Source organism: Punica granatum, chromosome 3 (genome assembly GCF_007655135.1).
Source record: "Punica granatum isolate Tunisia-2019 chromosome 3, ASM765513v2, whole genome shotgun sequence".
Taxonomy (NCBI): Eukaryota; Viridiplantae; Streptophyta; class Magnoliopsida; order Myrtales; family Lythraceae; genus Punica; species Punica granatum.
In genome coordinates, this window is record NC_045129.1 from 3,899,636 (window position 1) to 3,918,562 (window position 18,927).

The window sequence follows — 18,927 nt, forward strand, 5'->3', positions numbered from 1 at the left end:
TCCAACTGTACTAAAAAACTGGTACAACTAGCGTCCACTCAATTTAGTGAACCGTACCCCCTAAGCTGGTCACCCCATAGCCCATAATTCAATTCCTTCCTTCAATGGCGGTCCAACTTTATGATCATGATGATAATCAACCTGCAGTATAGTAATTGAGCAATAGCCGATAATGGAGGATTCCTCTTCACCAGCTTCATCTGCGTTTCCCCCAAACCCTTCTTTCCGTTTCATATTGGAAGAGACGCTGCCGCTGCCGATTACAGAACCAACAAGCAATAGTAATAGGTTCGGCCTCGTCAAGAGCATATCCACCAAGGAGTCACAGCTGCCCTCGTTCTCTGGCTTCCCGACCGCCCAGCCCTTTCTCCGGCCCGCCTCAGCCTCCACACCTCCTCCTCCCAGTATTACTCCCCGCCCCACCCCTTTGCGGCTGCTACCAAAATCTCTACTGAATTTGATGCAGCGGCTAACTTCCACTGTGTCTTCTCCGTCCTCAAGAAGGATGGTCAGGTTGGTAGAGGTCATTGAGTTATATAGCATATATATAGCTATGTAGATTACTTAGATGCATGGTCCCCGTTATATATTGACATAAGTAAGTCGATCGAATGGCTAATGTTATATAGTAATAGTAACTAACCTAGCTTGAAATATGGTTCCACGCGTACGTAAATCGTTATAGTAAGAACCCATTAACCAATATAATATCAAACCTGCTCCAATAAGGTTGGGACATGACATCGATCATATATTATAACTTAATCCATGTTATTCAGGGATGTACTTGGATCCTATATATAGATTCTACTATTTATTAACAGTACACTCTTCTTCTTTTTTTGGCTTTAACTGGGACAAAAGCTCAAGCAGATATATGTGTCTGGGAAGTGGGGAATTTTGTTATTGTGAATATATAGACCGTATCGAGACCATCACTGTCGCACTCAGAAAATGACTCCAAACTACTATATACATATCAAAACTAACAAAATATTGGTGTCTGGGTTCTCTCCAAAACCTAGGTTTTATCTATGTCAATTTCGAACAACCTCATCTACACTAGCACCGAGAGCAATGTCATTAGGGTCTGGAAGCTCCCAGAGTTCATCGAGTGCGATCAGCTAAGGGCCAAGGCACACAGGGCGGTTGCAATGGCAGTGTCGGGTTTCAATGATCAGGTTTGTGCGGCATATTCTGATGGCAAGGTCCGGGTTTGGCATAGGATGTGGGCCGGTGGCTTGGTAAAGCATGCGAAGATAGCGACAGTGCCGAGCACCGGCAGTTTCGTCATGAGCTACATAACCGGAAAAGACAAGATGGTAAGGTTAGATATAAGTGATTATTTCTTTCTTTCAGGGTTAGATTTATGTTATTTGATGCGCATTTATCACTGTATTTACTAAGTTTTATGAGTTGGTGGTTAGTGAAAAGGCATTAATTTTGTCTTGCTCGGCTGCATAAATGGAGCCGTTGCATGTTTCTATATATGCGCGCGCGCGCACATATATATATATAGGTAACTCCACAATACAATGGCTTGAAAAGCAGAACAACGACACCTTCAAGGAAATTACTTGATTTTTTTTTTCGATTATAAGAAAAGTTGATAGGTCTAATACAAGTAGCTTTTTGAAAGAGACGCGCATGTGTCATTTATTGCTAAATGGTTTGATAAACATATTATAACCCATTTTGAGCAATGGTATCGATTTTTTTTTTTAGTCATAAGAAATGTTCATAGACCTATAATACAAGAATATGGAATACTGCAAAATAAAAAGACACATGACTTTCACTAATAAGAATCGAATTCAAGATCGTTTGGAACTTTTCTTTTTAATTTTTCATGCATAATTTGTTAATGTTGAAAACTTGCGTTGAGTTCTCTTATTTTATATATTTTTTTCCTTATCTTATTTGTAAAATTAAATTCATGTTAGTCAAATATTTCTAATAGTATATTGCCATTGATTGTAAATTATTATTTTCAACCTTTTACAATACATATTATATATATATATAGTAAAATTAGCAGAAAAATGATTATTTTGTATCTAATGCAACACGCAGGATCCACGGCTAATAATCTAAATGTATATATAAAGTTGTAATCAATTTATTAAATAGGGATAGACAAAAAATATCAAAATAATATAGGAGTAAAGTGGTAATAAAATCATTAAAATATTCATGTTAGTATTCTCTCAATATATTTATTATGAAGAAAAATATTCAAAGATGTTTAAAAGATATTTCAATCACTTATTATCATATGATTAACATATAATATATTCATCATTTTAAGAAAGTAAATAATCATTTATACTCATATAAACTTAAAATTAATTTTTAAAAAATCTGACATTATAGCTAATCCTATAAAAGCTTAAGTAAGTAAGACTCTCATAGAAGTGACTCGGTCATTTTATCTAAAGTGTTCAAATTTATAAAACTAAATATATGGAATATCAATTATAGTGCAGAAGCAAATAACAAATTTTAAAAGTTTTAATAGACACTATGATTCTTATTCTTTCGTAAAACAAACTAACGATCTTATCTAAGAGTATTAAAACTTTAGATTAATTTGTCTTAGAAAGTAACTTAATAATTGCAATGATGCATATATTTCATGAGTTTCTTACTCGAACTTTTGATATATATTTAAATATATATTCTTCTATTACAAGTTTAAGTTTAAACTTCTATGATAATTTTTTTATAAAATCCTTGCAATGCACTTGTTCAATAAACAAGTTATACATTTAACTGAAGACTTGATCTAATTAGGACTTTCAATCAAAGAGAGTGCAACTCAATAGGCATACTCTCGCCTGCTAATCAAGAGGTTCCAGGTTTGATATTTGTAATCCCCATTTATTATCTATTAGGATTTCAATTTCATTTGATTAAACCCACGGACCTTCTATTATAATAAAAAACTATGACTGTCCAAAATATCCAAATAATCTAAAAAAGTATCCCAATAACCGAAAAGTTGAAATGAGACTAATACGATAATTTGAATATATGGTTTGATTACAATGCGCTCTTTATTGAAATTTTGAATATGGTTTGGTTTTGATTTCTAAAGTTAAAAGTTGAAAAGAACGAATCACACTATATATATATATATATGTATATATGTATATATGTATGTATTCATATTAGATTTTTCTTTCAATGGACGTAGCAATCCTTATCATGAAACAAATATTTGATGTGTGTATTGAGTTATGGGCTTCATTCGTTTTGCCCCTTTCTGAATTATGAATTTGATGCTATTTTCTTTATTATGAACTTGTAAGCTAAATGAAAAGTAGGTTCAATATTATTTTGCTGCTGGTTGATTTATTTATTTATTCTGCTGGATTGATTTTTTTATTATTTTAGGATGCATTGCGTATGATATCTTGAGCCTTTTTGGGGTAAATAAAATATATACGGATGTGGCCTGGCAGGGGAAATAATAGATCATAATTAGTTTGAATCGATTGATTCTTTTTTTTTTTTCCTTGGTTATAAGTAAAGATGCATATTGATATTTTACTAATATGGCAGATGAAGCACCTGGGTCCCATCACATCCCTCGCCATCAACCCCTCCGGAGACATCCTCTACTCCGCCTCCCTCGACACCACCATCAAGGTCTGGCGCCTCTCCGACTTCCGCTGCACTGAGACCTTCCAGGCCCACCCCCAGTCTGTCAACACCATCGCAACCGGCCCCGATGGTGTCCTTTACACTGCTTCTGATGATGCCACCATTCGTGTATGGCAGGGCCACCTCTCGTCGTCGTCGTCCTCCTCCTCCTACTCCTACTCGTCCTCCCTTGCCACAGCCCACTCCCTCATCCTCACCCTCCGGGCAAAGAACTCCCCCATTAAAACCCTGTCTCTGGCCGCAGGTGGCGAGGTGCTCTATGGCGGCTGCACGGACGGCTACATCCACTTCTGGCTCAGGGCAATAAGCTCCTTCTCCACGTGCCAGCTGCAGTACTGTGGGGCACTCCAGGGCCACTCGCACGCTGTGCTATGTGTGACGAGCCTCGGCCGTTATCTAGTCAGTGGCTCGGCCGATGCGACAGTGAGGGTCTGGGCCAGGGAAACAGGAGGTCAGCACGAGTGTGTGGCGGTTCTGCTGGGGCACAGGGGCCCGGTAAGGTGCGTAGTCGCCTACCGGACCGCATGTTAGTGAAGGAGGAGGATTCGTTGGTCGGTGGTGGTTGCACGATATGTACTGGGAGTCTGGATGGGGTTCTAAAGGTTTGGCGTGTCACCGGCGTTTCCGACCGAAGTGTTCAGTCTTCTACAAGAATTGCTTAAAAAAAAGATTGAATTAATTGTAAAATTAGCAATTTTTAAGATAGTTTTCAAACATTGATTGCTGTAAAAATATTCAATAAGTACTTTATAATGCTTGATCCGATCGATAGGGTGCATTTGAACCTCGAATATTACATTGTTTTGGTACGTATGTGGTCATGATGGGTTTGGATAACTCTTGAATTTATATGAAAAGATCGGAAAATTGAAAGCGTGGGCTCTAGCATGATGAGGAAGAGCATCAGAATTTGGCTGTTAACTTACCTGCATATCCGTAATATTGTTTCGTGTAAGTCACCGTGGCGACCAAGGAAGAATATCCGTAGCTCATATCATTGCTCTAAGGCATATGTACCGTATTGGATTGATCTTGACTGGAAACTGAGATACTGAATTCTTATGAATAATTGCTAATTCATATGCATATCACTTCCATGCTACAAATATATATACATATATGCATACATAGCTTAAACAATGATCAGTTAGGAACCATTGTAATACGTATCATCTGAATTAGATCAACAGGTGTGAAATGAAACTTCAACCAGCCGAAATAGAAAAAAGGCTTTCACCCAAAAGTTAGTGGGAAGTAATTTACAACGATTTGAAATCTGTGATGAACTCGCATGTAGCATGGCCCAGTCAGCTACCGCGGCTGCATCTCCAGATCGCTGCTAGAATGACCGTGGCGAGACCGTCTCCTCCTCGATGAGACATAGATGAAGTGGCAGATTATGCGGAGGACGATAATGATCCCTAGAATGATTGCGGCCGATATAACATAATCCTTGACAGTACGATGATGCTTACACTTGAAAAAAATTCCAAAGCACACCATAGTATTCTGCGAAAGCCAGCCATGTTGTGTGTGGAGAGAAATATAATGGTGAAACTGCGATTGCTGATTTGGGTGTATTCTTAAATTCTTGCCTTGAATTGGGAGAAGAATAGTACACTGTTCGATCACTTCACTTCATAGTGAAGCATGGAATATCCGTTAACGGGAACTTTTGAATTTCACTTTTCTTTTGGTGCCCTTTTCATTACACCTTTATTTAAAGGAAGAATTAATTTAATTTGGCAATGAATTAATTTATATTGTGGGGTAAAACATTAATTAATTAAACACAATTAATATATGCGAGATGCTACCCCGGCATTATAGATAGCTTGGCGAGAAATTAGCTTGTTTCGATGGACGGTAACGACTAGCTAGCTAACTAGCTTGAGATCAGTGTGTAAGATATGTTCGAATTCGAGTAGCCAAGACCGTACAATCTGTATAGTTGCTTGGCACATATAAAAGAGAGGTATTCATGAAAAAATTGGCGCCCCTGGTGGAATGATATCGAACCAAAAGTATGAGCTTCTTTTAGTAATACTATCATATATTTTCACTCGATCACTACCTAATTCTATTAATTAATAATGAGATTATCAAAATCTATATATCTATATATATATATATATTAAAATAAACTACGCCAAATAATAAATATTTGTAATAAATGCTACTAATAATCTAAAAATAAATACTATAATTAATACAATAAATATATTATAGAATAAATAAATTATCATATATTATAATATATAACAATTCCATATACATAATTAAAATATAAAATATTCTATCACTAATAATACGTATTATAATGAATAAAATAACTATTATTTTATATAAACAACAAATAAGTTCTCATATTATATGTACAATTCAATATATGAAATAAAAAATATAAATTACTGAAAGTCACTCATATCAATTAATGCAAGTGAAATTTAAAACAACATAGTATTCTCTGCTATGTTTGGCGACAAAATTTGATTTTACTTAACTTAACTTAACTTTTTCCTCAATTGAACAATATGATCATTACTTTTTTATATTTTTTTTCAAATACTCTCATACTTTTTTATCTATTATTTAAATTAATTTTTAATACTAAATTCTCTCAACTATACAACACTTTTTCCTCAAATTTAAAATTTTTTCCTCAATTCAACAACATAATAATTACTTTTTTATCTTCTTATTCAAATTCTCTCACATACTTTTCCCAATTACTTTTGTCCTAATCTCCTCAAATCAAACTAAATCAAATTAAATTAAACTTAACTTCGTCACTAAACGCTATGTTTTGCTTGAAAAATTTTGAGAATTGAAATATAAGAATGTAATTCATGGTGGTTTAATTTTTTACTTTACATTATATATATATATATATATACACACACACACCCACATAATATACTCAAAATTTAACCTTGAACTTTATTCATCATAAAATCTTCTACATTATGTTACAGTCATGTTATCAAATTACCACAACATATGAGTGGAATTTGGTTTTTAAATTATAAATGCTTACAATATAAAGTTGAATTTTGATATGTTATAAGTAAATAAAGTTCAAATAGTAACTTATGTAGTATATATGCATATATTTATTGATTGAAATGTATATATTACTTAAAAGATTTTAAGAGAATATAAAAAAAAAAAAATTTCTTGCAAAGCCAGGCGGCACCCTTGATGGAGGGGTGGGTTGCCGCCGGCGCCCCCACCTCCATCTATTTCGTACTCGACTTTTTTTTTTAATAATATTATTAGTTAATTTTATTTCATTTGTTTTAGGTCCCTCAAGTTCTCATTCCTACAAAATTCCTCCAAAAAATTCCCCACAATAGAACCATGTTGTATGGTGAAAACATAGTGGAAATGCTGTGGGGTGAAATTTTTTCTGTGTATATGGTGAAATTATTTTAATCTGTACTGTAATGTGAAAAAAAAATAAAAAATCGTATTGTACGATGTTATTTTCCATATATTATCACGTAACATATTATATATGATTATCTTCTTCAAAACCGTAGTTATCTAAAACTCCTATAAAGAAAAAAAAAAGGAACATCTTGATTGAATAGAGACAATAATTCAGATGATAAAAGTATAATAGAACAAAAAATTGATAGATAACTAAAGTGTTTAATTATAATTTGGCGTCAACGATAAGTTTAATAAAAAATTATTAGACACATAATACAATCATTACATTAATATACTTGAAAAGTTGTATATGTAATGATATTATATAACAAAATATATTGAATTTCTATTGATATAAATAAAACTCTTATTAAGATTTTTCTAAAAATAACTGTTGCAAGATATATAAATATATTTATCCTCTAATTATAGAATGTAAAATCCATCTGGAAAACGAGAATTATTAAAGAAGGGGAAAACTTTTAGGAAGCGCTAGAGGAAGGGCTTGAACCTTCGACCTTGTGGTTAACAGCCACACGCTCTAACCAACTGAGCTACTCCAGCTTTGATGCTTGGCATGACCATTGAATGTAACTTCAGCTATTGCGGCCCTGTTGGGCCTCTTTGAGGCCGAATCACGGCCCCACGCCTAATCGATGCCATGACCCAGGGACCAAGATAAAGTCCAAATTAGCACAAATTTGTGTTATATATATCTACTCTAGTTCCAATATCCAATTATATGCATCCAGAAGATTAAATCATCTTTGAGATTCGAATAAGACATTTGCAGCAAAAAAAAAAGAAGATCTACCGAAACATTATGCACAGAGAATGTAGTGATTTAATTTGGCGTTTGTTCAACAATTTACGAGATCCATACAGGTGACTTGTGTTTTCTTGGACAGTTGCTCAATGCTTTTGATGGGGCAAACAACACGTCATGGATTTAAAATAGGTTATCTACTTATCTTAGAAGCTCAAGCTGATAAACAGCAAAAAGATAAAATTAAAATGTACATACCACATAATGAAACAAGTCTGACGAATGTAACTAATGAAGAATCCTGAATCTTTTTGTAGGTTTTCAAAAAATATCAATTATGTAATAAGTTTTGTAGTGGCAATATATATATATATATAAATAGACATCAATCAATATATATAGGTAACTAAAATAGACTCCTTGAGCTCATGCGATAAGGAACCTCTATTTGTTTGATAAGGAGTTTGCACGTAGACCTTTTGAATGAATTCTTAGCTCTTCATTCACGGATATTTCGGTCACCAAAAAGGCACATTAATTGTAGAAGTTATTATTATCACTAAAAAATATGAAATAATTATTTCTCAAAAATCCATGCATGGGAACTTATGAAGCCTTTGAATAATACAAGACTTTAAAATAATTTTGATTAAAATAATTTTAAAAATAATTTCTTTCACTTTGTTTTTCAGAAAACATAAAAATTTAGGAGCCGTTTCTATAAATTAATTATCCAATCAACTAATTTTCTAGCAGTTTATTATTTCTGTCATAGCTTAAATAACGCTGAAATGAAAAAAATGCATGCAAACTTGAATATAATTGAGGATTAAATTCTACAATCTTGAAGAAATTAGTAATTTTTAAAAAATAGAGAAAGTTAGAGAAAAATAGGTGTATGCTAATGATATATTATAGAACCGTTCCCTATCTACATGTATCGCATAGCGTCATGTCTTCCACCACTAAACCAACCTAATAAATCAGGTTATTAGCCAAACTGAAACTCGATTTAATAAACGAAATTTCAAAAAATGAAAAAAAAACTCTAAGTTTCATAAAAATGAAAAAAAATTATTAAAAAAATAGATGTCTATACAAAAAAGAGAGGGAGGGAGGGGACGGTGGTGGCTCCCTTCGACGCCAGCCATCACACCCTACGTGGTCACCAACCACATTAGAGGTTGCCGACGACCTCGTATGGACTGTGGTGGCCACGTCGAAGCCACTACTGCTCGGATCTTCAAGTCATTTTCTTCACGTAAGGAAAGAGAGAGGGGAGATTCAAGCTGTGATGGCTCTAACATGGGCCATAATCGCTCATATGAGATCGCCGCATAATAGCCCAAGAAAATTAATAAACACAAAGACGAGACATATCGAGCCCAACAAGGCTCCCAACTAATAAAACACCTAAATCGTTAGAAACTGTCTAAAGAACATGAAGACTAGGAGGTAGACAACTTGTAGAGCAATTCAATTCGCACAACAGTTTCATTCACAAATTACACAGTATTTACATGGATTATCGCTCAGGTTCTCCGTCTATGTTTTTATAGGAAATGTCACGTGGGATGAATTTATTTTTATATAATTTTCAAAGAATAGAATAAAATTGAGCAAATCTTAAAAAATTAAGATGTACGGTGTTATTATTACTTATTTGTTTGTATATTATTTTTGAATTTCCATTTTGGTGAGAAATAATATATGAAAGAAAAAGATTAGGACGGGCGACATCGAAATAGGAAAATCCCGAGCTGAGGAGGATCGCAGGCCGTCTTTCTATATCCGCCGTCATCTCCGCCACCTAAAACCCTTTCGAGGGAGGCGGCAAAGGTTTAATTAGACAATGCCCCATCTCTCAAGCCTCCGCCTCCTCTTATCTTCTTCCTCCTCCTCTCCTCTCAGGCCCCTCACTTCTCTACTCCCAGCAAGGGTCCGCCGCCCCTGTTCGGCCTTCACCCCCCTCTGCTCCTCCTCCTCCTCCTCCCCCGACCGCCGCCGTGTCACCTATTCCCCCAGCTTCACTCGCCGGAGCAAGAGCACTTTCAGAGACAGGGACAGGAACAGCAAGAACGCTCCGATGGAGGAAACCAACTCCTCCCTCGGGTTCAATAGGAAAAGGGCCGAGGGCAGGGATGGGAGTGATCTCCTGAAGAAGAAGGAGCTTCAGCTTAAGAAGCGCCCCAGAGCCAATCCTGTCAGCACTATCTCGTACGTGCAGGTAAAGCTTTCCGGGTCATTCATTCGCATCGAAGTTGCCTCAAAGTTTTGATCTTTTTGCTTGCCCTTAGAGCTGCGTCTAGGTTCGCAGCTCCCCGTTTCTCGGTTCCGAGCCTAGTTTGTAACAATTACTGATCTTTTCCTGCCTCGGAGCTTCCTGAATGTTGGGCTGCATTCATTAGGATTAGCATAATGTTGGGAGGCATCGGTTGATCCTAGCTTAAATTGTTCGGGGAGTATTTTTAGCTTCATTGAGGGATATACGAGCCTCTTCTGTTCGTCCAAGTGCAGAGTTTCTTCTGTTGATTAGTCAGCGATCGGAAAGTCTGAATTTTCTTGTTCATTACTCCCTCTATTAGACATTGGAGACTGATGTACAATCGTCAATGTTGGGTTGCACTTACTATACAAAGAAATTTATGAGTGTAATCGTAGCTGCTCTTGGATTTTTACATTTGCCAGATAACGTGTTAAAGAGGAAGGATCAAAGCTGTTAATTGTTCATTTATATGATTCAAGACTGCAGTTTATGTTCAGTTGAATACTAGTCAATTTATGGATTTATGGATCATATGACATAATTTTAGACAGCTCTGTATGACTATTTTATAATTAAATCTTATCTTTATTTTTCAGATATTGGGAACTGGAATGGATACTCAAGATACATCGCCTTCAGTCCTGCTTTTCTTCGACCACCAAAGATTCATTTTTAATGCTGGAGAGGTAAGCGTACTTGCTTCATTACCCTGCCCCTTCTCTTTCTTGATTTGAATCATCAAAGGAAAAGATCGTAGTAGTACTTGTTCTCGATTTCTTGGATACTGGTGAATATATTGCAAGTTAACATGACCTCTTTGTCAATTTCTCTTAGGGTTTGCAAAGGTTCTGTACGGAGCATAAAATTAAGTTATCAAAGGTATGCAATATTTGATGATTTGATTTTTTTTTTAATTTCAATTTGTGGGTTTTTTATTTTCTAGTCGGGGATAATTGATCTGCTTTTCCTTTTTCTTCAGATAGATCATATATTCTTTTCCCGAGTTTGCTCAGAGACTGCCGGTGGACTTCCAGGTTTTGCCTCACTTCCTTTGATGCATCAGTGTTGTGTTGCTTGTCTATGAGGACTTCTAATTTTCAATTGAGCTTTTAAGCTGAGAACATATTCTCTGCCCTGATAAAATGCTAATTCCTTACCATAATACAGGGTTATTGTTAACATTGGCCGGCATGGGAGAAGAAGGAATGTCAGTGAGTACACCATAAGTTTTCTCCATAGCTCTCTTTGCTTATATTTTTGGTTGACTGATATCATCACTTCTTGGTAAGAAGCAAAACTTTGTGCGTTCTTTTAAAGGTCAATATATGGGGCCCTTCAGATCTCAAGTACTTGGTCGATGCCATGAAATCCTTCATCCCTAATGCTGCTATGGTCCACACGAAAAGCTATGGACCTACACCCAGCAGTGGTTCAGCCACAAAATCTGAACTTGATCAATTCAAGGACCCTCTTGTTGTTGTTGGCGATGATGTTGTTAAAATATCAGCGATTCTCCTTTGGCCAGAAGAACCAGTCTCAGAGAATTCTCTGATAACAAATACGGATGATTCATCCAAGACCCTGGACGAGAAGGGGACAACCGGTTGTGGGATGAAACCTGGTGACTTGTCAGTGGTTTATATCTGTGAGTTGCCAGAAATTAAGGGTAGATTTCACCCAGAAAGAGCCAAGGAGAAAGGCCTTAAACCTGGACCAGAGTACCGAGAACTGCAGCTTGGGAAGTCAGTGTTTTCGAAACGCCTAAATATCATGGTATGGTTTCACAACCGATGCAATTATTGCTGCCAGTATTCTTCAATCTCATCAATAGCTCTCTCTCTCTCTGTTCCCCCACCCCTTCCCCCCCTCTTTTTGAAGAAATTGATTGTCAGGATGAAGATTGAATTTCAAAAAGGAACTCCTTGAAATACTTCTCATCATGTATATTCTGGTTAACTATATTTTATTCAGATGGCTCGTTCTTCCCCTGCTGAATGAAGGTCCTCATTAATTTTAGAGAACCTTCTGATTTTCTGTTTTCTTGCATGGAATTGAGGCTGTTTAAATTCCTCTTTTCTTCAATGTTCTCTCAGGAAAATAATGACAACTTTTCATGCTTTCATCATAAGAACATTCTCTGAAGTGTCCTCTTTTTCTTAAAGAAAAGTGAAATAGGATCTTCTAAAGATTCCAGCTTATTACTTTATCTTGTCATCTGATTCAAAATAATCCGTAGGTACATCCCAGTGATGTGATGGATCCTTCAACTCCTGGTCCAATCGTACTCCTTGTGGACTGCCCCACGAGATCTCATTTCCGGAAATTGTTGTCTGTAGATTCATTTAGCGATTATTATTCAGATTTCTCAGGCGAAGGATCTCCAAAAATTGTGAGCTGTGTGATCCATTTGAGCCCGACAACCGTCATAAGAGATCCTGATTATCAAACCTGGATGAAGAGATTTGGTTCGGCCCAGCATATTATCGCTGGTCATGAGAGGTATGTTAATTTTATAAATTTGTCGATCTTTCGAAAAAATCGTAGTTTTTGGTCACGTGCCTACTTTGGTGAGTGACTTTGGTTTAAGTATCCTCTTTTATCTGAAGGAAAAATGCAGAGATCCCAATTTTAGGAGCAAGCGCAAGAATCGCTGCCCGGTTAAATTACCTGTGCCCCCAGTTTTTCCCTGCTCCAGGCTTTTGGTCTCTTAAACAATCTTGTTTACCATCCAACTCTTTCTCCAGTGAGGTGAGTATTGCATTCGTTGATTATGGTATTGGTTGTTGGGAGATGCAACTTTCCTGTAAGCAAGCAACTTATTCTGGTTCACTTTCTTCAGGACACTACTTCAAACCCGAGCAAGAGAATCTCTGCTGAAAATCTGCTTAAGGTATAAAGAGTTTAATCCTGAATAGGACTATTGCTCTCAAAACATCTTCATCTTACTTTCAATTTTCCAAATTCAAGGAGTTGCTGTGCTGTTTTTGTATTCAATAGATGATGTTTTATCTGCTTATCTCCAGTTTACATTGCGCCCTAGAGACAAGATCAGACTGGACAGATCATTCGTTCCAAGTCCAATGACTGCCTCTAAGACAATCGAAGAATTGCTTGCCGAGATTCCGGAGATTGCTGAGGCTGCACAAGATGTCCGAAATCTGTGGGATCCAGACAAGCAGATCAAGGAGGCGAAGAATTTGATGCAGGAGGAGCCATGGCTGAACGAGAACAAACTTCCTAATTGTTTGGAAAATGTAAGGAGGGACGACCTTGAGATTGTTCTTCTAGGAACTGGTTCATCTCAGCCGTCCAAATATCGGAATGTCAGTTCGATATATATCAACCTTTTCTCTAAAGGAGGCTTGCTCCTTGATTGTGGGGAAGGAACCCTCGGACAGATGAAAAGAAGGTACAGCTCACAACAGCCTAAAGTTCTCTTCAATAATTCAGGGAAACTGTTTTAAAAATACATGTGGCCATGATTTTTCTTCTCTCGGCATCCTTTTGTGGATGTATTTATTTGCACCTTTTCGGTGTTTATTAATGAACGTTTCTATCTTTATCACTAAAAAGAAAAGAGGCATGATTGGTTTTTGTGACTAAAACTATATCTTGTTGAAAAGAAAGCAATCTGCGTGGAACCAACGAGGAACTATATATTTTGTAAGCTTAGCATGAAATATTTATTGATCATTTTGCCTTTGCCTCTAAAATTATTCTTATGAAAGGACAAAAATTGTGAATCCGTCCAACTATCTCAGATCCAACTTCATAATTTCTCTACCTTAGATCCAACTTCACAATTTCTGTTTTCAAACGTGTTGAACAATAACTTTTTGCAATACTAAAAATCGTTTTAGAGCTCTTGTTGCTTACTGTCAATTTTTACTTGAAAGCAGATTCGGAATTGATGGTGCTGACAACGCCTTGAGAGGTCTCCGGTGCATATGGATCTCCCATATTCACGCTGATCACCACGCAGGATTGGCGAGAATCCTTGCCCAGCGGCGTGATCTACTAAAAGGGTCACCCCATGACCCTCTGCTGGTCGTGGGGCCCAGGCAGCTCAAGAGATATCTCGATGCATACCAGAGACTGGAAGACCTCGACATGCTCTTCCTTGACTGTATGCACACCACCGACACCTCACTAAGTGCCTTCGAGGAGTTCCTAGAGTCCTCAAACATGGAGAACGAGTCATCTCCTCCGAGGAGTCCGAGTTCTGAACCAGGCTTGTTTGTTCGTGGGGCCCCAATGCAGAGCTGCTGGAAGATGCCTGGAGTCGCTCCAGATATTAGCGTGGCATTTCCAATCCTCAAGAGCTTGAAGGGGGTGCTAATGGAAGCAGGCTTGGAAAGTTTGGTTAGTTTTCCTGTAGTGCATTGCTATCAGGCTTTTGGCGTGGTTCTCAAGGCATCAGAGAGAGTCAACAGTGTGGGGAAGGTGATTGAAGGGTGGAAGGTTGTGTATTCAGGTGACACAAGGCCATGCCCTGAGCTCACTGAGGCTTCTCGGGGGGCCACCATTCTTATACATGAGGTAAGTTTGATAGTATGCTTCTTTTCTTTCTGGTTAGACAGTAAATGAGCTCTACTCTCATTAATGCATCACGAAGAAAAGAGACATTGGGCTGCAGATGAATTGATTGTGTCGGTTGGTCATTGTTCATAAGCGGACCATTCAGGCCTGTCCATCAGCTGGGTGTGGTTCTGAAAACTGTGATTCTGCAGCCTCGAGAATTTATCTTTCTTTCTCTCCCTGTTTTGCAGGCGACTTTTGAGGACGGGATGGTGGATGAGGCAATAGCAAGGAACCACAGCACAACAGAGGAGGCCATTCAGGTGGGGGCTGCTGCAGGCGTGTACCGAATCATCCTCACCCACTTCAGCCAGCGGTACCCAAAGATCCCCGTCTTTGACGGGACCCACATGCACAAGACATGCATCGCCTTTGATCTCATGAGTGTTAACATAGCGGACCTCTGGGTGCTCCCTCGGGTCCTACCTTATCTGAAACTCCTGTTCAAAAATGAAATGGCTGGTGATGAATCAGAGGATGTTGTAGAAGAATCGGTTGCTGTAACTTCTTGATAGAAAAATTTGGTAAATTTTTAATGAGAAGGTTTCCATGGCATTTCTTTTGAATTCTTTGTTCTCCCTTTCTTAAGGCTTCAAACTTTTGCGTGGCATTTGCTTTTGAATGTCCGTTTGGTTCTGGAAAATCGGAAAAAAAATTTCCTACTCGGGAAAAACTGCTGTTTTCAAGAGCTGAACAGATTCAAATTGAACCTGAGGCTAAAACTCTAGGGCGGCTCAAATTTTCTTTTAAGGAATTTAGTGACTGTCATTTGCATAGTGATCATACCAATTCGAGTCGCATTGCCAAGATTTTTGGGTCCTTCCAATGAAAGATTTAGAAAAACAGGTTGTTTTCGACATAGAAAGTTTGGAAATCTAACAGAAAGCGACTTCTATTTGAATTTGAGGGATCACAATTCATTGAAAGGACAGTCATCGTGGTAGATACTAGGAAATTTCCTAGAGCCCAACCCAAACCGAAGCCATTGACCCCATCAAAGTCATCTCTTTTAGTCATTGATGGTTCAGGACATGGATAAGATAATTGTTCGGATGGGAGGAGTTCATTAAGCAATTGCATCATTTGATTTTGGAAAGTTCAGAGTAAATGGACAGCCGGCTGTTTCAGGCAATCGTTGGCTACGACCTCAACTCTTTCGGCAATCTAGTTAGAGAAAATGGGGTCCCCATCTTGGAGCAAAGAACAGCTGAATCATTGAACACTCCGCTGCACTTAGCTTCGAAACTCGGGCATGCGCAGCTGGTGGAGGAGATCGTCAAGCTCTGCCCCGACATGGTCTCCTTGGGGAACTCAAAGCTTGACACTCCTTTCCATGAGGCCTGTTCTGGTGGGCACGTCAGCGTGCTGAGGCTGCTCCTGAAGGTCCGCCCATGGGAGATCTTCCAACTCAATGGCCAAGCTGAGAGCCCTCTGTACATTGCTAGCAAGAATGGGCATGGTGAAGTCGTGAAACTAATCGTGACCCTGCCGGGAATGCTCGAGATCGAGGAAGAGGTGTCGAGTCAATCTTCTGTCCATGTCGCTGCCTTGAGAGGCCACACAGGTGATTATCTGCAGGTCCTGTCAATTGTGTTGATGCTCTTATATTGCATACTTGCTTTCTTAAAGCCAATATGTCCATTTGGCATTTCAGACCATCAAGACCATGGCACTAGCATAATACAATCCTGCTTGTCCAGACAACCCTGATTACCGGGCCAATGATGGGAAAATTTGAGCTGTGAAAACCAGATTCCCGATTCAACAGGTCACACCTGTCACAAGATATTCAAGATCGAGGAACTAGTTCTAGGAGCCAGTATGCATCTGTTTCATCATTTGCTGCCATTTTTCTTGCATAGGAATGCCAAGATCATCTAGGATTCTATAAATCCTATCATTGGAGCTAGAACAATTGATTCAGATAATATCAGGATACGAGCTAATAGAAGAATTTGTGCCTGATGTTGCAGATATTGTTACAACAATATTACAGGCATGCCCGAAATCCATCTACAAAGTGGACAGTAATGGAAGCTCACTGCTGCATTATGCCTGTATAGGTGGATACCTAAAGATGGCCATGATTCTTGTGAGGAAGGACGTCGCACTTACTTGGCGATATGACAGCGACGGTTACACACCACTGCACTTGGCAGCAATGAATGGGAGCATTGATATACTTAAATTCCTCCTGGAATATGCACCGACGTGCATAAATTATCGTACCAAAGATGGGGAGACCGCTTTCCATCTTGCTGCGAGATTCAACCGATACAATGCTTTCGTGCTGTTGGCGCCAAAGTTCAGCAGCACAACTATCCTGAACAAGCAAGACAAGTATGGAAATACCATTCTTCACCTTGCAGTTGTAGGAGGCCATTATCGAGTGAGGTTTCTTTTCTCCTTTGCAATCAGTTAATTTGATCAATATATCCGATTTAGGTATCAGTGGATGCAGTAGAATTTCCTATCCACTTGCTCGAATCCAAATTTTTAAAATTTGCTTATTTGTTTCAATTCACTTTTTTGTGAAAAGTTAAAGATTTTAGGGCATTTCATCCTGTTCGTGATATGTGACTAGTTCTCTTTACCCAAGTTTCTTTCAGTTAGCTGAGTACATCATCAGCCAAATAACAGTGAAGATTAGCACACAGAACAGGATAGGAGATACCGCAGTTGACATCCTCGATCGTCAAGTGAGCACTTCGGACACCCAAAGGCTCAAAGACATCATTGCAAGAGCCAACACCGAGAAAAGATCGAAAGAGCCACAGGGGACTGCAGCAGAGCAAGGAGATGAATCATTTCTGAAACCCAACAAAGGGAGCAGTATTTCTGAGGGCTACAAGTCCGACCTCACAGAGCAGCTGTCTACGAACACAAGCACCATTCTACGTGCAGGTTCTGGTGAAGTAGTCGAGCCGGGCGTTGAAGTCCAAGAAACAAGGTCTTCCTCTGATTCAGATAACTCAAGCAGAACTCATATAATTCCCAGCAACTCGAGTCAGAGAAAGCGTCTCAGCAAAAGAAGAAAGACCTTAGGACATGCTGATCATCACGACAAACATCACGAGGCATATACCGAGGCTGTGCAGAATGCTCGGAACACGATCTCGCTTGTTGCCATCCTCATAGCCACTGTCACTTTTGCTGCTGGTATAGCCCCACCTGGTGGTGTTTATCAGGAAGGTCCTCTCAAAGGGAAGGCAGTCGCTGGAAGAACAACAGCTTTCAAGGTCTTCGAGTTGAGCAACAATGTCGCACTCTTTACATCTCTCTGCATAGTCGTTGTCCAAGTAAGCATCATACCATTCCGAAGAAAACCGCAGATGAGGTTGCTCGTGGTTTCCCACAAGGTCATGTGGGCATCGGTATCGTTCATGGCCACAGCATATGTTGCAGCCACATGGGTAGTCCTCCCGCACGGTAACAGAGATGAGTGGTTGCTAGTTCTGATAATATCGATCAGCGCAGGAACACTAGGGATAGTTGTTCTCAGTCTAACCGTAACATTGATCGACCACTGGATCCGGAAGTCAAGGTGGAGAAAGGAAACACAGCAGCAGGCTGTTGGAGCTGCAGAGCAGAGCTTCAAGTCCGTTGCATCGGATTACGAGAGCTCGAGGTCTCGAGGATATCATTCATACTGAATTATCCACATTAATTGTTACAGAAAATGGAGTCGGTCATTTTTTTTGGTTTCCCATCATAGATTATACGTGAGAATATACATTTTGTGTAGTATGGCATAGGCAGACTTTGTTAAATAGCTCGAGAGAAATGTCATATTTGTAAATGACAAATATTGCTATATACGTACAAAAATTATGGCTTCTACTTGCTTGCGCGATAAATATTCATTCATTTTTTTTTTCGTGAAACCTAATCGATACTTCTTTAGGATATGTGACGAGATAGGATTCTTCCGAAAAGAGCATGATGAGGGAAATGAAATCATAGCCGACGTCCTTGAGATGTGGGAAACCTTCCTGACGAAACGAACCATCTCCAATTCTTAATAAAAACAAAATCACATCGGAAACGAAATGTACTTTACACTGCGTTTGGTTTGTAAGTAACATTTTAAAATAAAATTATGAAGTTGTATTATAATAAAGTGATATAAATGTTTATGTATGGGTTCATATTTTAACTTTATATAAATTATTTTATTTTGTTATAGGTGGAATTAAGTTTACAAAACAAAGGAGAC

The 18,927-nt window shown here is 38.3% G+C and overlaps 2 protein-coding genes, 1 non-coding gene and 1 pseudogene across 3 annotated transcripts; 3 read left to right on the plus strand and 1 right to left on the minus strand.

The window, feature by feature from the left end:
* The first annotated feature begins 172 nt into the window (after positions 1 to 172).
* On the plus strand, positions 173 to 4,536 carry LOC116199506 (annotated as a pseudogene).
* A 3,055-nt stretch (positions 4,537 to 7,591) lies between these two features.
* TRNAN-GUU lies at positions 7,592 to 7,665 on the minus strand. The gene has a single exon. It is a non-coding gene; the product is annotated as a tRNA-Asn (tRNA).
* Positions 7,666 to 9,613: 1,948 nt separating this feature from the next.
* Positions 9,614 to 15,277, plus strand: LOC116200134 (tRNase Z TRZ3, mitochondrial). The gene is made up of 12 exons (XM_031530850.1): positions 9,614 to 10,094; positions 10,730 to 10,819; positions 10,968 to 11,012; positions 11,113 to 11,167; positions 11,301 to 11,344; positions 11,451 to 11,906; positions 12,370 to 12,632; positions 12,740 to 12,881; positions 12,973 to 13,023; positions 13,157 to 13,542; positions 14,033 to 14,672; positions 14,903 to 15,277. Exons 1-12 carry the CDS (start codon positions 9,720 to 9,722, stop codon positions 15,221 to 15,223), a joined length of 2,868 nt encoding a protein of 955 aa, XP_031386710.1. The 5' UTR covers positions 9,614 to 9,719; the 3' UTR covers positions 15,224 to 15,277.
* Positions 15,278 to 15,282: 5 nt separating this feature from the next.
* On the plus strand, positions 15,283 to 18,551 carry LOC116200135 (ankyrin repeat-containing protein At5g02620-like). Its single transcript, XM_031530851.1, has 3 exons — positions 15,283 to 16,275; positions 16,685 to 17,100; positions 17,321 to 18,551. Exons 1-3 carry the CDS (start codon positions 15,819 to 15,821, stop codon positions 18,362 to 18,364), a joined length of 1,917 nt encoding a protein of 638 aa, XP_031386711.1. The 5' UTR covers positions 15,283 to 15,818; the 3' UTR covers positions 18,365 to 18,551.
* The last annotated feature ends 376 nt before the right edge of the window (positions 18,552 to 18,927 follow it).

Excerpts from the sequence above, each read along its gene's own strand:
- LOC116200134 (XM_031530850.1), top strand. The coding sequence starts at position 9,720 with ATGCCCCATCTCTCAAGCCTCCGCCTCCTCTTATCTTCTTCCTCCTCC. Across the intron at positions 10,095-10,729 it reads GCACTATCTCGTACGTGCAG|ATATTGGGAACTGGAATGGA; the intron begins GTAAAGCTTTCC and ends TTTATTTTTCAG. Across the intron at positions 10,820-10,967 it reads TCATTTTTAATGCTGGAGAG|GGTTTGCAAAGGTTCTGTAC; the intron begins GTAAGCGTACTT and ends AATTTCTCTTAG.
- LOC116200135 (XM_031530851.1), top strand. The coding sequence starts at position 15,819 with ATGGACAGCCGGCTGTTTCAGGCAATCGTTGGCTACGACCTCAACTCT. Across the intron at positions 16,276-16,684 it reads TGCCTTGAGAGGCCACACAG|ATATTGTTACAACAATATTA; the intron begins GTGATTATCTGC and ends CTGATGTTGCAG. Across the intron at positions 17,101-17,320 it reads TTGTAGGAGGCCATTATCGA|TTAGCTGAGTACATCATCAG; the intron begins GTGAGGTTTCTT and ends AGTTTCTTTCAG.